This window comes from Numenius arquata, chromosome 5 (assembly GCF_964106895.1).
Source record: "Numenius arquata chromosome 5, bNumArq3.hap1.1, whole genome shotgun sequence".
Lineage (NCBI taxonomy): Eukaryota > Metazoa > Chordata > Aves > Charadriiformes > Scolopacidae > Numenius > Numenius arquata.
In genome coordinates this window covers 20,766,807-20,783,740 of record NC_133580.1, presented here as the reverse complement: position 1 = coordinate 20,783,740, position 16,934 = coordinate 20,766,807, and the positions used below count along the sequence as shown (strand labels likewise).

The 16,934-nt window shown below is 43.2% G+C and overlaps 1 protein-coding gene across 1 annotated transcript; it reads left to right on the top strand.

Moving 5' to 3' along the window:
- Window positions 1–16,301, top strand: IL13RA1 (interleukin 13 receptor subunit alpha 1). Its single transcript, XM_074147534.1, has 10 exons — window positions 1–158; window positions 3,369–3,526; window positions 6,118–6,253; window positions 8,974–9,094; window positions 11,352–11,530; window positions 11,914–12,065; window positions 13,271–13,403; window positions 13,863–13,959; window positions 14,538–14,622; window positions 16,182–16,301. Exons 1-10 carry the CDS (start codon window positions 74–76, stop codon window positions 16,299–16,301), a joined length of 1,266 nt encoding a protein of 421 aa, XP_074003635.1. The 5' UTR covers window positions 1–73.
- The last annotated feature ends 633 nt before the right edge of the window (window positions 16,302–16,934 follow it).

Below are 16,934 nucleotides of genomic sequence, written 5' to 3'. Positions count from 1 at the left end.
CTTCCCGTCTGGCCCGGCCCCTCGCCTCGGGAAGTGGGAGCCGGGAGCCGCGCCGGGAGGGCCGGAGGGCGTCATGGATCCTGCCGCAGCTGCCCCGCTGGCCCGCCGGCTCCTCCTGGCCGTCTGCTGGCTGGTGGTGGCCGCGGGGAGGGCGACAGGTAGGAGCGGGGACGGGGAGCGGGACCGGCGCTCCCGGGGATGGGGACAGCCGCGGGGACCTTCCCGGGCCGGGGCGGGCGGCGGGCTCGGGGCGCCTTCGGTCGCGTTATTTCAGCCCAAACGCTTTCGGTTTTGCGGTAGGAACGGCCCGGGAGGCGTCAGCTGTGTGCGGGGGGGGCAGAGCCCCTTCTGCCCCCGGGCTCGCACCGGGCGGGGGGACGGCGATGCTTTAAAAAAAAACAACCAAAAACAAACAAACAAACAAAAAAAACCAACAAAAAAATGTGCTTTTTCTCTCTCAGTAAGGCGGCAGGGTCGGCGGGAGGCTGTTCAGCTCGGCCTCCGGTTCCCGGGACCCGAGAGCTTGAGGGAGAAGCCGGCGGCGCCCGGAGCCGGGGTGCGGGGGTGTGTGTGGGGGGGCGGCCTCCCCGTGTGCGCCCCCTCCCTCGCCTTCGCCTTTCCTTTTACTTTCCCCGCTTTCGGGAGCGGGAACGTTTATGGGAGGAAAGCTGTGTGTGGCTGGGGGGGTGTGGGTGTGCCTGTAAGAACCGGGGCTCGAAGCTTGATCGCTTCAAACTTTGCAAAAACAGGGCTGCGAGGGTCAGAGGATCGTCGTTTTTCGGCTGGCCCCGCTTCGCCTGAAATCAACCTTTAAGAAAACCCACCCCTAAGCCTTGTGTGATATAGCGCCTTCGTGATACTTGCTGCAAAGCGTGTGCCGATGTTTCCGCCTTCGGGCTTTCAGAAATCGAACGTTTTCTCCCCGGGGTTGCCTCAGCTAATCTCTGCTACTCACTGCTGCCCTGCGCTTCCTCAGAAGCATCACCGTGGTCCTGCTTTTTTAAGGGTGACATAGCGTGTCTTGCCTGTGTTACGTAGCTGGCCTTTTGAGTTGTCCTTCTTTTTGTCCTAAATTACCGTAGCGATGAGATTTTATTAGACGTCGTGCGTATGTCGTGTACAACAGGACTATGAGATTGGCCGAGCCTACGAATAAAAGCAGATCTTCAGCTGAATCCTAGAATCGAATGTCAAATTCCAGCACAAACTTGGGAATTGTATAGATTAATCTAAAACCTACTAAGCTCAAACTTCTGATGCTAACACAATTTATTGATTTATTTATAAACCTTGAATAGTCCCACTTTCTTTGTGCCGTCAGAAATCTGCAAGCTTAAGTGCGATTACTTCTAATCAAACCTGTTAAAAGGAAACGTGTAGAACTTCAGAGCGGCAGTCGGGGATTACACTAATTTTTTTTTTAATGATTTGTGGCTTTTGTAGGTAATAAAAAGTTTGGAAAAGACAGAATGTTTGGAGCTGTAAAGGGTTGTTGAATAATTTTTATATATTTTTTTTGGTATGATCTAAAGGACTCGGTATTTGCAAACTTAAGGTCCTGGTGCTGTTCCCAAAACCTGTCACAAGTTTTTGTTCGTGGAACAGGCAGGAGGCAAAGGTGTTCTGGCTAGGCGCGGTGTTCTCGGAGGAGGCTGTATTTTTGTAAAAACAAAAATTTCTCTTGGCTGCTCCCGAGGTCAGCTGTAAAAACTGAACGAACAAACAAACAAACGAAAATCCCCAAAATTTCAAATATTAAAAAAAGCTAAGTGAATTCCAACTAAAACTGCAAACCCTAGTAATTACTCTCATTTTCTGTGTGAGCATACGTTATCCACGCATACACACGGATGGTAATAAAGTCTGATATCTACCACTGCCTGTCCTTTAACTGTGCAAAGGTCTGAGAAAGCTCCAGGAGTTTGATGAATATTTTTTTTTTCTTCAAGCTTTGGCAGCTCTGGCTCTCGGGAGACGTACGATAATGGTGTCATGGGTGCTTTGGGCAGAATTCTCGCTGCAATAAGCTGGTGTGCCTTCCCACCCGCCCTTTTCCTTGTGCTAGCAGAAGAAAACGGGGCTGCACCGTGACCTGGATGGGAAAACTGCTCCGGGTGGAGTTATTCCGCTCTCTCCCTGTGCGCTCCCCCAAAACGTGGGGGCAGGTTGAGCCTGGTTTCCTGGGACGAGCAAGTTTCCCGGGCTGAGCAAGACCTGCAGCGCTGGTTGATAGCACTTTGAAGTGTTTTGTGAAACCACCGCGTAAGAAGGGCACTTTCTTTCCACAGCCAAATAGGTGACGGTGCCTCAGTGGTGATACCTGTAGATACCCTTGAGAAGCAGTCTCGTCTTCCAATAGTACACAGTAGAGTAGCCCTTTAAAAAAAAAAATTAATAAAACCAAAATTAATTTTCTTAGGGAATTACCAGTTGGTAATTTTTTCTAGAGTTGGAGTCAGACACAGACTTTTAATTTTTCCTGGCGGTTTTCTGGTTTCTGCCGTATTTCTCTTCTTTGTTTTCTGGTATTCCAAGCTGTGTCGCCGGGTGTTGAATCGGCTGTGACTCAGTGCACGGGAGTAAGGAAGGGTCAACGCGCAAATGGATTTATCCCAGCAACTCCCTGAGTCACGGCTCTTTTTCTCAGCTTCTATCTTGCTTTTGGGGAGGTGAAAAAAAAAAAAAATTGTCCCGCTGAAGTGTGCCAGCAGCAAATTTCTGTTTGTCCCACACTGGTTTTGCTCCCTGTGCCAGAGCATAACATTAAAAGTTCAATACGTGAGTAATTGGAAAAGCGTTGGGGTTTCTTTGTTGTTTTTTTAATGTTTTTGATTTGGCTTGGGTTGGGCTAAATTGTGGTTGTAACATACAGCTGTCACTTGTAACATGTAATTGCTTGTCGTCTTAACGTTTTCTCTCTAAAACTGCATTGATGGATGTTTTTTGGGTAGAATAAAGTATTAATTGCTCCACAAAATGTACATACTGTTTTTACTAAAGACTCAGCACGCGTGATGCAAACTTGCAGCAAAAAAAGACCTGAAAAATGAGACTCATCTTCCCTCCACGAGCATAAGTTTCATTACCACAGCCACTACATCGTTGCATGCTGCAATTTCTTTAAAAAAACTACTTTTCAGTGATTTTTTTTGTGTGTGCGTTTCTTACAATTATTTAAATGATTGATGGACTAAGGCAACAGGAATAGTAGAAACAATTTAGTGGGCGGTAGCTTATCTGATAGCAAATGTGAGCTGATGAGAAGTCATTTGGGTTCTTTTCTGTTGGAGAGTTAAAAATCTGTCAGTTCTACTAACAGTAAACCTGTGGACCAACAGGATTGTTACAGTGATAGCTCTTTCTCTTAGGAGCACAAGTTCTTCCACCTCCATCCAACCTGGACTACTCATTTATCCAAATCTGCACCCTGAACTGGACGTGGAACCCCCCAGAGAACGTCAGCAGTAGCTGTGACCTGGAGTATTCCAGCGACATCGTGATTGATGAGCTCCCTCTGGGCAAAACAGTAAGTGCATCGCCTCTTTAAACTCTCCTATGCTCCAGTAAATGTCTTATTACAATAAAACTGTCCCAGTGTAAGCATATATACATATAGAAATATATATAAATACCACTTTAATATATAGCCTTTGATTCTTGTCATGGGATCAGAACTCAAAAGTGAGTCACACCAGCATGTGGGATCTTCAGATCAGAGAAATCTGTCTGTCGCTCTCTGATAACTGAGCTGCTACTGATAACCCAGAAGTACCATAATAATAATAATCACGTGAAAAAGACTTGTTTCGGTCTTTGCTTATGCAGCGTTCTAGAAAAAAGTAAAATATACACAGGGCAGTCTACATCCCTAAGACTTAAATGGGAATTTGCAAAGGCTGATCTCCTTCACTGTGAGCTCAGCTCAGGGAAGCGGCTGCCCGTTGACCTAGGTGTAGCTGTGATTTGGCAGCATAGTGTCTTTTGGAGGTAATGCCAAGTCTTAACGTATCCTGACATTTACCCTGTCCCTGCGCTTAGAGTTATTCAGGGGGAGGTTGTGTTATGAAGACAACGTGGAACGCATTTTTTTTTTCCCCTGGAACAGCAATTGTAAAACTTCCTTGTTTTGGGGTTTTGGTTTTATTCCCGTGTTAGATGGTTAGCAGCCCAGATGTGTCCCTCGCTGTAGATTAATGATGGTTTGGTCAGGAAGCGTGGCATTGCCATGATACTGAAGGGACTGGAGGACAAATATTTTTAGTTTATTGCCAAGAAGATAATATACTATCGGTCCATAATTCCAAACCCTCAGAATTTGAAGCCTTGAGTACACACCAGCTGTGGGGTTGGCAGTGCTGCTATTTTGGGCATGGTTAAAATGGATACGGTGCCTCTTGAAGCAGCCTTTTGCTGTTGAGCCCTATTAGTTTTACTTCCTGATGTTCACAGTGGTCTCTTCACGGTGGCTGCCATAGTCTATATCCTGGATTTGAGGTAAGGCTGCAGTTTCCAAACAGCTGAGTTGATTTAATGGCTTAACACTGCTAAAAGGGTGATGTTTCATTTTTGACACCCCTTTCTCTAATGTTCTTCATCGGACCTTTAGATGAGCCAGTCAAATTTGCTAACTCGGCAGAAACCTATTTACCTTTTCTGATGGCTTCATTAATAATTTAACAAGTCGAAAGTCTGTGTGGTTAACAAGCTGAACAAGTTTGTGGAAGGGTCTAGCAGACCTGAAGGCCACCTGAAGAGCTGTGGGGCAGCGGTTTCACGTGACAGGATGAACCAGGCTGCATAGCATCTTGCTGCGTCTTTTTGCATTGCAGTCCGGGGAACGTAATCTGTTCATTGCTGTTTGATTTCCTTGCCCTCTCATTAGTGCTAATATTTATTATTATTTTTTATACACGAGGGGTTACACCATTCTTTGGTCATAATAAAGATTTTTATTCTTTTTGGTCCTGTTTCCAGTTAAGTAAAAAGCATCCCCCTAGCCCAATAAAGGATGCTCAAAAAAGCATATGAGAAGAGCCTTTTTCTCACGCGAACATGTCCTCCCTTCTGAAACTGGAAGCTCGTGGACTGCTTGGGCCTGATGTGGTGTCATTGTTTTTTAATAAACATTTGTGGATTTGGTTTGATTTTTTTTTTTTTTTTTTCCTTTGCCCCTTAAATCCGTGCAGACTCTTCTCATTGCTTTTTGGTTACGTCTTCAAATGTTCTTTCTTCTGTTTGCCGCACGCTCATGTGCGCACGCACAGAAGGGTGAGGATTACATCTGTAAACTCCTGTTTATGTAGCTGAAGACTTGCTGTAGGGCCGTTCTCTCCCACGTTACAGTTGTTCCTTGATCCCTGTGTGGCCATTGCTCGTGTCTGCGGGTCACTGGAGTAGAAGCAGTTTTCCTTTGGTGGGCTCTGGGTGCGCCTGGTGAGGAAAAAGAAAAGCTAAGTGATGCTGAGGCTTCCCGTGTTGCCAGACACTCATTTCATTTGCCTTGGGGTTGCAGTGGTTTTTTTAGGGGCTTGTGTGAGCCGATGCAGGCAGGACGCAGGAACAACCACAAAACCACGGATTAAGGGCAAAGAACAAATTTAATCTCAATACCTCATGGATCAGGGAATCTCCGAAGCAGCACCCGGGCAGAGGCAGGCAAGCAGGGGACGCAGGCACTGCGCAGCGACAGTCCTTATTAGCAAGAGAGTCCTCGTTAGCGAGGGAGTGCGAGGGCGAGAGAGCTCCCGCTTGCTGTTTGGGTCTGTATTTCCAGGATTCTGGCAGGCAGAGTTTCCACTGTACTTTGATCTCTTCAGCAGCAGGGCAGGAATCTCAGGCGTGTTGGATAAGGTGCCCCCGAGTCCATCCCAGGCTTGTGTTATCTAAGGGCAGATGTTCTACTTGTTGAGCCCACAGAACTAAGCAGCAATTAGTGTGACAGATGTGTTTTCCAGCACCCCACATGCGAGTCACTGGAGTGTGTTTACAGTCCTCCTCACGGATCTTCCTTTGCTTTCCCACAGGGCTCTAATGCATTCTTACATTAATAGTAATTCCCACGTGTTTGGTACGGCATGCCAAATGTTCTGGTGTTCTTTCCCCTCCATCTAAACCCAGGAATGGAGTAAGAGTCGCTTCCGTGTGACGGATACGTTCTTGAATGAGGAAATGCGTTTCAAAGTGAGAAGTGAATGCAAGCGCAGCAACGCCAGTCAGCCCAGCCAATGGGTGGAGACCTCTCTCCTGCCAAGAGGTAACCTGTGGGGCGGCCGGGCCCGAGGCACACCTGCAACCTCGGGCCCCAGGAGAATCCGGCCTTGCTTTCTGTCCTGTTCTAACAAAATACCATAGACACGTATCATAGAATGGTTAGAGTTGGAAGGGACCTTAAAGATCATCTAGTTCCAACCCCCCTGCCATGGGCAGGGACACCTCCCACCAGACCAGATTGCTCAAAGCCCCATCCAGCCTGGCCTTAAACACTTCCAGGGATGGGGCAGCCACAACTTCCCTGGGCAACCTGTTCCAGTGCCTCACCACCCTCACAGGAAAGAACTTCCTCCTAATATCTGATCTAAATCTCCCCTCTTCCAATTTAAAACCATTCCCCCTTGTCCTGTCACCACACTTCCTGACAAAGAGTCCCTCTCCAGCTCTCCTGGAGGCTCCCTTCAGATATTGGAAGGCCGCTATGAGGTCTCCCCGGAGCCTTCTCTTCTCCAGGCTGAACAACCCCAGCTCTCTCAGCCTGTCTTCATAGGGGAGGTGCTCCATCCCTCTGATCATCTTCATGGCCCTCCGCTGGACCCATTCCAACAGGTCCATGTCCTTCCTGTGTTGAGGACTCCAAAGCTGGACACAGTATTCCAGGTGGGGTCTCACGAGGGCAGAGTAGAGGGGTAGAATCACCTCCCGCGACCTGGTGGCCACCCTTCTCTTGATGCAGCCCAGGATGGGGTTGGCTTTCTGGGCTGCCAGTGCACATTGCTGGCTCATGTTGAGCTTCTCATCCATGAGCGCTCCCAAGTCCTTCTCCTCAGGGCTGCTTTCCAGCCATTCTCCGCCCAACCTGTATTTGTGCCTGGGATTGCCACGTCCCAGCTGCAGGACCCTGCACTTGGCCTGGTTGAACTTCATGTGATTTGCACAAGCCCACCTCTCCAGCCTGTCCAGGTCCCTCTGAATGGCATCCCTTCCCTCCAGCGTGTCAACCATGCCGTATTGTAGAGAAATATGGAGAGATGCCAGAGGCGAGGGCTAGTTCAGTGGGTGGAGTTTAAACAGAGCGATTGTACTATGTGTAAACACAACCGAATTCTTCTCTAAGGCTGAAAACCTTACGGGCAAGCTTGTAGAGTTTAAGTGCTCTTCCAAGGCAACAGTGTGATTCCTGTTATTTTTCTTGTCCCTGCCATGCTGTGGTTGTAAGATAAGAGAGAGCTTGGGTTGTAGTAAGCCTTCTGACTTCATGACTAACATCTAAGTCAGTTTATTTTGTATGGTTTTTCTGTACGAGCACGAGTGCTTAAAATAACCGTATGTTTGTGAATGTTAGAGGGATGAATCTAGCATATTTAACGACTTGTTGAGTAAATAAGTGACTTAATTAAATCATTATAGTAGGGCACCCTCCTTTCCAAAAGAGGTGTCTGGGGTCTACAAAGCTGTGCACAGCAAAATAAATGGAGGAAAAAATATTTTTTGTTTCGTGACATCCAGAAATAAGGGATCCATAGCAAAATTATTAGGAAACATTCATGTTATTCTGCTGGATGCTGGGAGCTAGGAGGTGCAGCAAGGAAATAGCGCCTCTTGCCTTGAGTAGTTAAAGTCTGTCTAACCCAGTAGCATACTCGATGTGGATGCAAATGGCATGTGGACGAGAATCTGAGACCTTATCGGGCTTGTCTGCTTGTCTGTCAAAGGTGTATTCTGGAAAAACAGGGAAGGAGATCATTAGGATAGCATGTACTAAACAGGCTGGGGCTTTTAGAAGTCTGCTTCCAGATAAAATATTTTCAAATACTTCTTGGAATAGGAAAACCAGTTAATTTCCCTGTACACTTTGACAGTTCCTACTTGAGGAAGAATGCAACCTCAGAAGGAGAAGGTAGTTTGGGGTTTGCTATCAATAAAAATCTGGATTGTTGATAAAATGAACATGCATTGTATTTTTAGTTCATGGAGGTGTTGCTACTTGTTACAGGGAAAAAATATCTAATATGCTGTAATATGGTAATACACTATGAAGAACTTGTACCATACAAAAATGCAAGATTGAATTTGAAAGGCTTTATTCCGTAACTGCTCTGCTTGGGAGATACATTGACATCTCTATTCACAATTGCTATGTACTCGTTTACAGAACTCATTACATTCTGTAATTTGGGTTTTCAATATGTTGAAGAAGTTGACTGTCTAGAGGTATATGAGTGTCAATAAAAAATTCAACCAGTGTTGCTTTTGCCCATACTTAAGATCTACAGGTATTTCCATATTCAGAATATTGAGAAACTAATGTTGTATCTGGAGAAGATAACAAATGCTGACTGTTTTTAACGTTGATGACTAACAATTATAACAAAGCTAAGTGCTATCCATATAATTGCTAGTTACTTTAAATCCTTTTTAAAGTATCTGTAGTTTAGTAGAACAAGATATTTTCTTGTCTCAACACCTTGAACTTAGCATCTAGTAACTCTAAGCAGTAAGGCAGATGTGGTGGAAAATGAGATTCACTGTTACGAGTGGCTTGTATTTAGAAGTTACTCTGAGATTTCAGCTGCTGCAAGTGATAAACAACTGGAATTCATCATTTGTGGTGCCGAGACAGGCAGTGCGTGCTGAGGTAACCCATCTTTGCCTTCCAGACAGTTTCAGTTATGTAAAAAGGGATGTTTTTTTTCTGGAATTTGGTGAGAAGGCTTTGCTGGCAAAATAAATGTTAAGAGACCTTTCCAACTTGCCTTGCAGGTATTCCAGGTACTGCTGCTGTTGGTTTGAGCTGTGTTTGGCACAATTTGGAGTACATGGATTGTTCGTGGCGTCCCGGGGAGAATGCAAGCAGTGATACCAACTATACGTTGTTCTACTGGTTTGTATGAACTTTTTATTCCCAACTCTGAAGTGATTTAGCGCTAACCTTCAGCTTTATGTGATGCGTTTTACTTGTCTGCTTTCTGTTGCTTTGAATGTCTCAGCACATTGCGTCCAAGGTAGTGTTGGGTCCTGTCCAACAGAAAACTTCACTGCTGAAGTGTCAAAAGGTTGCTGTTGCTGAGTCTTTTTTGGGAAGTTGATGGAACCATTATGTGAAGTACTGAGTACTTCTGTAGCCCGTTTTAAAACAACTGCTCCTGCTTTCTAATTTTTTTCTAATTGTGGATTCAAAGAGGGGAGAATTAAGACCTGAGCTAGACCACCATGGTATTTGCATTCTTTGGAGCCCAACAAACAACGGGCTGTTTAAGTTGGAATCACTCACGATTGTATGGGTCAGCTCTGAAATCATTGGGAAATGGTATGAAAGCATTAATAACATTCAGCAGTAGTTTTGTTTGTATCTTCAGTGTAATAAATAACAGATTCACCTTGAAAGTTGTGCAGAATACCTTTTTATCATCATCCCCACTTGCCAGCTGACTGCCATAAATAGACTCTTGTTCCAAAGGAGCAGAGTTGTGGTGTGAGCAAACACTTGGCAGCAAGATCCGCACACACTAATCGAGGCATACTTCTGCATGTCGATGGGGCTTGTGAAATGCCAGATTGCATTAGCTTCTGCAGAAATATTGACGTTTCCTTTCTGAAAGCCCCTTGTTGTAGTTTTAAATCAGCTTTCTGTCTTATCTGAACTGACTAAATAAACGTTTTCCTCTTCCTCTCCAGTTGCAGTCTCGCAGGCGAACTGATTTAATGCCTTTGGACAGCAAACAGCAGGAAACTTGCTGCTTTGGTTAAGTGCAGGGAGGACTGTTCTCTCTCTAAATTGCTACTCAAATATATATTTTTTTCCTTTATTACAAGAACAGTACCAATGAGACGGTGAAGATCTGAATTTCTGGGTATTTGGATACTTACTGGAACAATGTTTTAGGTTAGAGCTATGTATTTTCTATTTAGCCCTTAGCTTTAGTGAAAAATGTAGCTGGGGTGACAGCAAAACATTTTGATTCATGCTGCTTAGAAAGAAAAAGACTTTTTTTTTTAGTTTTAAAGCTGAAAACTAAGGAAACACTTGACTTTTGGACTGAAAGATACATTTTCTGTAATGCAGGTGAATGGGAGTTTTTGTTTTGGGGTTGTTTTTTTTCAGGAATGAATGGACAACTACCCGAAAAATTATGGTTCCATTTTATATTCTTCTTCATTGATATTTTCCTCTAAAAGCCTCTCTTTTCATCCAAAGTGAATGTGAATATGACATTAGCTTAGAACAAACAGACCCCATCGGCGCACAGTAATACTTGCTCAACGCCAGGCGCACGAGAGCAGGTTGATGCATCGGCACGGTGCTGTCTGCTCTGGACACCCCCCTCTTCATCACCCCCCTCTTCATCACCCCCCTCTTCATCACCCCCTGGTGGGGAGGGGAGAAGGAGGGACAAAAAAAGGGGTCTGGGCATGAAAACAGACAGATGGTTTTAGCTTCTCCAGCCCCTGTCCAGGGAGGTGTGAAACAGGGGAGTGTCATTCTTCTTGTGCTCCTAAATGAAGCTCTGATTTGCTCCATATAATTAAAAAAAAAAAAAAAATCAATTTCCCAATTTTCTATGGAGGAACAGCTGCTGGCATATTTTCATTGGAACCTGGGGAACAGCGAGAAGCAAGGAGAAGGTTGTCATAGCTTCTCTGTTATAGGAAGTGAGTACTGACGTTTTGCAAAGCAACTGCAGGCAATAGGTAAAACTGGACCGTCTCAAGCAAGAGCTGCAGTACCCGAGGCATTGCTGAAGGAGACTGATCCACTCGTTCTGTCACAGAATTGAAATTCTGCTGACAGGAAGTGGTCCAAATTAGTTTGCTTTCTAAATACTTTTTTTTTTTTTCCTTGAAATTTTTTTCCCATGTGGAAAATGTGAACCAAAGCTGAAAGCCGCTGTTGTCTTTGATGCCTGGGTGTAAAGCAAACTTGCCTCTCTTTCTGCTACTTGGCACTCTTTACAAAAATAATGTTCTTCCTAAAGCTTGAGATAAATGAGAAGCTTCTTACTTTGCTTAGCTTAACTTTTATATGTGCTATCGCACCGTTTTAATGCAAGATCACTCTTTAGAATTTGTAATCAAAACAAGCTTGCCTCTTGCTGTCCTATTCTTTTGAAGTTTTAAAAAAAAAAATTTATTTCCTATAGGTTTGATGGTTTGAAAAACCCTAAGAAGTGCAACAACTATTCTATGGACCACAGAAGATGCATTTTCAGTCTTAGCTTCCCCAAGGCCACCAATACTTACCCAGCTATAAGTATTTTGATTAGAGATGATTCTGAAGACATTAGGCCTGTGTGTGCAAGTAAAAATCCTACCACCCTTGGTAAGTTTAACACCACATTACAAAAAGTATAAAGGAAGAAGTTTGCTACTGTATCACTGTGTTTGAGAAGTTTGCAACCCATAAGCTGTGGATGACACAATATGATTTGATGCTCCCTTCTTATTGATCTTTGATTTAGGAATTATATAGACAGGGTTTGCTTTTTGAGGGGTGGATGTTTGGGGTTTGGGGTTTGTTTGTTTATCACTTCCCACTCAGTTTTACTCTTTTGTTGTTTTTATTCTTTCTTTAGTTTTTGGTGCTTTTTCCTCTTTCCGTTCCTAAACTGTTACAAGTGTAAAGTTATACAATGCAGGACTTCCAACTACTTTTGTAACCAGTGAAATATAATTTTTAACCAATTCTTCCGTTTTGCATTTCAGTAAGGCCTGCTACGCCAAGAAGACTTACACTGTCAAAGATTAATGATGAAATATATGTAGAATGGAGTGAATCGGACACCTTCCCAGAAAATTGTTTATCTTATGAAGTTAAATATCACAACGGTGATTTGGACGCTGCTAAGATAATTAAGGTAACTTTTCATTATACTTACAGTTAATGGATTTTTTTTTTTTCTATGTATCTTTTATAATTTGTGTTGCTGTTCACAGTAACTCAAATATTTGCTGTTTAAAATTGAAAGATTCTATGTGCTGCTGCATGTGAACGGGTCTGGTGCACTGGCTGGTCTTCTGAATCCTTACCATCATTTGTTACGGCAAAGCAGTAATGTGTAAGAACAGTCCGATAAAGAAGTATTTGCTAAACTAAACAACACTTACCAGGAAATACACTGCAATACGCGTACCTGTTTGCTTCTCAGTGGTACAGGACTTTGGTCTTTTGGTACTGGGTTTTCCTGGTGTTGGCCTGCACTTGATCAGATGATTCCCTTGTTCTTGAATGAACGGACTTGATTACCGTAAAGCAAAATTAGTTGCTGGTGCACACAAGAACACAGAATGTTATACGGAAAAGCAAGGGGATAACACAGAATGTTATACAGAAAAGCAAGGGGGATAAAAAGGCTGAGGATGCAGGGGAAGAAAAAGGCGTGCAGTCTTAGATACGCTGATTTTAATGTACATATAAAAGCATTGACTTCAGTGTCTGGATATACTATGCCTGGATCTGCACAGCCAAACCGACTGTCCTGTTTGATCAGAATGGTAAACAGCATGATAAATTTAAAAGTAGCAAGGCGGAGCATAGTTAGCGTGTCCTACCTCAAATTTAGCAAACTCGAATAATGTCAACATACCTCAGAAAACTGGCATTTTGGATCAACAATACGAGAAGTTTGATCCCAGCTAGCGTATTTGCATGCCTCTGTAGAGGCATCACAGTAGACTTTTGTATGGTCAAAGTTGGATCAGCGCTGCTGCCCTGACAGAGAGAGGGAAAGGCAGCAAAGGAAAAAAAGGCACTGTTCCAGACAAAAGGCACTGTTCCAGACAAAAGGCACTGTTCCAGACTGAGTTTAATCATTGATGCCAAATGCTGCATGATAGATGTAGCAATGAATAAGATTAAGTCTTAGCCTTGGAATCTCCATTTAGGCAGTCTTTGCTGGTTAAATGCTACTATGTCCTTTTTTTTATGAAGTTTAGTATTCACAAAAAGATCTTCCATCTAAATATTCAGAATACATTAACTGCACAATGAAAAGGGGCTTGTAAATGAATGAGAATGTGCTGGTAATTGAACAAAGCAAGTTACCTTTTCTTTTTACCTTAGGTTGAAAATAATTACACATCAATTCCTAGTGTTGATCCTAACAGCAAATACACCTTCAAAGTGAGAGCAAACCCAAAGTCCGCCTGTTACAGCAGCGAGCTCTTTAGTGACTGGAGTGAAGAGAAGAGTATTGGTGAGAACGATTGTGCCTGCAATTTGTTGCACTTTATTCTTCATCTATAAGCTGTCTGATACCTTCTGTCTGCTAAGTAAATAGGAGTTGAAGATTATCTTCCTATGTATCTATGTAATTTTAGGTGAAAAGAGGGCAAGGGAGCTCTAGTCCTTCAGCAGTGCCATCAGTTGCTGCCTGCACTGCTGTACGCGCCGATGGGGTCACCACTGGTGTAGCTGTGCAATAACACCTTTCCAGGGCCATCAGATTTTCAGCCCTGAGCCTTGCTGGTGTTCATTTTCTTGCCAAATTTACCTACCTTATAATATGCTTTGAAAAAATGCAGCCCTTGCCTACAAAAGTGCTAGTGTATTTGAAAAACATTCTGTCTATGAACAAATTAGAGAATTAATTAACTTGTTGTCCTTATTCCTGAAAAGCCTCTCAAAACATCCCTAAGTTTCTACAATTTTTCAGGTGAGAAGACGGACTCTACGTTCTATTTCGTTTTAATAATCACCATTCCATTAATAGTAGCAGTATCTACGATAATTCTACTAATTTATCTGAAAAGGTAAATAACGTGTTTACAATCCACTAATTCTGATTGATCTTTGACTCACGTTATAATTCATGTCTCTTCCAGGCAACCATCCATGATGTGGCATGTTTCAATAGCAGCTGTTTTATCCGTAACACGCTTTGTATAACAAAAATTGCAGCACCATCATGCCTCAGTCATTAGAATTAGGTTTATAGACCATGTACATGCTCTGGTTGCACTTGGGTAACATTGCTTATCTGTGCTTACAGGTTCTTGTTGCACAGCTATTGCATCCTCTCTCTCCTTAGGCAATGAAGTCCAAATTCAAAATTAAGCTTATATAGTCTATTTTACAAGATTTTTTAAAAAGTCTCCTTTTGTTGCTGTCTTTGCCAACACTGAAAGTTATTTAGCGTCTGTCTGTGTGAATGTTCCCATTTGCTTTTGGTTTGGGGAGTAAAAAGTGAGAATTGGGCTACAGTTGCAGGTAATGAAAGCTGGCCAGTAATGTCAAAGCAAATTTTCTTGACCACACCCAAGTATGACATTGAAATGGTGATTTTTAAATTAATCTTTCATCTAAAACTTTTCTTTTTAATTTTCTGAAGGCTGAAGATATTAATTCTTCCGCCAATTCCAGACCCTAGAGAAATTCTGAAGCGCGTGTTTGGAGAGCAGAATGAGGATTCCCAGGTTAGTAAGAAGCTGTTGGGACAACGAATCTGTTGAATCGGGTTCTATAGGCTTCCAGTTTTCTTTTTCCTAATATCTATGTCTATCTTAAAACCAACTGTATATAAGCAAGTATGTCATATGAAGATAAAGTATTTACAATAGTAAGAGTTGTTCAGAAACAATTACCTAAACCTGAGAAGGATTTTTCTTTTCCCTCAAATTGCGTATACTTTTCCAGGCACATTAGTAGAATTGCATTATTCTGTTATTTCACAGGCTGCTAGTCCTTTAAATGTTTTTTTGGGGCTGATTTAGGGGTTGGGTTTTTTGGGTCAGGGTTTTCTGGTTGTTCGGTGGGTTTTTGGTTTTTGGTTTTGTTTTGTTTTCAGCTTCATTAAACAACTACTCCTGAACATCCAGGTCTTCCTCTGCTAGTTGCTCATATTTACAATGCTGAATAGAGCTATTCATATTTGGCTTCCAGAAATTAATATTTTTAGCAGTTTCACATTTATCACAGTCAGTTAGCTATGAGGCAAAACAGGACACTTGGCTTCTCATTGGCAAAAGAACAAAACCAACTAGAGCTGCTTCCCACTTTGGTTGATGAAAGACTTGCTATGGGCCCTTATTTCAGGAAAAATAAACATAATACTGATTTATGGAAACTGTTATTTCTAAACAAATCTAACTCGCTGCTCTTTATAAAAGTCCAAAGGGAAGTACACTGAGGAGCCCTAATTCAAACCTGGACCTGAGGCAATGTGTGTTGTTCTCTGAACACAGTCCTTGTAGGGAAGGGACCTTCTGACTCTCTGTGGCATCTCAAAATTGATGCCACTTGTGAAACATTTGTAGGGGATAGTGACTATCTGGGTGTCTGGCACTGCATATGTGTTGGATGTTCTCAGTTGATCAGGAGTTGCAGGAATTGCTGCCTTCTTGAAAAGAAGTCTCCTTTTGTGGCCTCCCAATTGCAAAAGGAGTCAGAGTCCAAAATCCAGTATTCCCTTTTTCCACAGGGGTATTCCGAGTTCACCTAATAATAAACCAGAACTATGTGGAAAGCATGGATCTGGCCTCCTAGTTTACTAACTTACGGATATATATTTCAGCATGTATTGGTTATTATGGGACTAAGATGGGACTCTTGGCCATGACGATCATAAGTGTGGTAGCTGTTACACCTTGTCGTGCTTTGACCTGTGCTTTGTTACTCCCTTTAGTAACGCTATGTTCTTGCCTCCTGATCTTCTCTGTGTACTCGGGTTCTCAGTGAAAACTCTACTGTGTATATCCTCACTTCTCCATCCTCCTGCCTGAGCTTCACCCATTAGCTCTAGTTGGAAGCACTCTTAAGATGGGGGCCAACCTTCAATTCTTCTTTGTCTCCAGAGAGGACAACTATTCTGTCAACCAAGCCTAACTCTGGCTCTAAACAGTTTGTTGCCCAGCTACCTTGGCTTTTTCACCATAATACAGGCTTTATGTTGTGAAATGGGTCTGTCTTACTGGGCTGAAGAAGCAATGCTTGCCATGAAGAAGCACCGTTAAAAAATGTTGTTCTTCTCTTTCAGAGCTGTGCAAAGGATGATTCTGTGAATGCTTACGACAGGTTAGTTAAGGAAGAAGAAATACATTCTCTGATTTTAACAGAAACTCCAGTCTGTGCTAATCCTGAAAAAGAAAACCCATAAACTCTGCTTTACCAGTGAAAAGATGAGGACACTTTCATTCCTGCTCCTGTACAATGTAGATGTGAAGAGGCCTGCAAGACAGTCACCAATTTTGACCTTACTGAGTCCCTTCTGAGCCTTACTTCCGTGATGCTCAGAAGATACATCATTAACAGTGGCCATTCCTCCATCTCTGCTAGAAATACTCATCTTGGATCATTCAAGAGCAGCGTGTACATACCTTTTCTCTGACTGCATTGCAGCATCTCACGTCCTGGCTCCAGCCCTCTGCCCTATTACTTGTGTTTGTGCCTCATGTTAGACTGTAAATGGGTTTTTTTGGAGCAAGCACTGTGACTTCTCTGAAGCATTTGGCTCGATTTTGCAGCAGGTGAGAGGAGGCTCATTTACAGTAGATGGGCCGTTATTGCCGCTGCATGGAACTGCTGCCAGAGCATGGACCGTTTGAGGGTGGCCTCTTAACGTGTGCTCCGGGGCAGGGTGCTTTTCAGAGGGCATTGACGGACTGACCTTCTTACACTTCTGTTTGATGTGTGTCAGCTGTGGCCTGGTCAAACCCTATGAAAGAGGGTTGTTTTTTTTTTTTCTTTTAAAATGTGTATGAAAAGCCTTTCAGCTTCCCAGCTGGTATTC

Bases quoted from the DNA above. Each gene is read 5' to 3' on its own strand.
- IL13RA1 (XM_074147534.1), top strand. From the start codon at position 74: ATGGATCCTGCCGCAGCTGCCCCGCTGGCCCGCCGGCTCCTCCTGGCC. The intron at 159-3,368 runs GTAGGAGCGGGG...TCTTTCTCTTAG, and splicing joins GGCCGCGGGGAGGGCGACAG to GAGCACAAGTTCTTCCACCT. The intron at 11,531-11,913 runs GTAAGTTTAACA...TTTGCATTTCAG, and splicing joins TAAAAATCCTACCACCCTTG to TAAGGCCTGCTACGCCAAGA.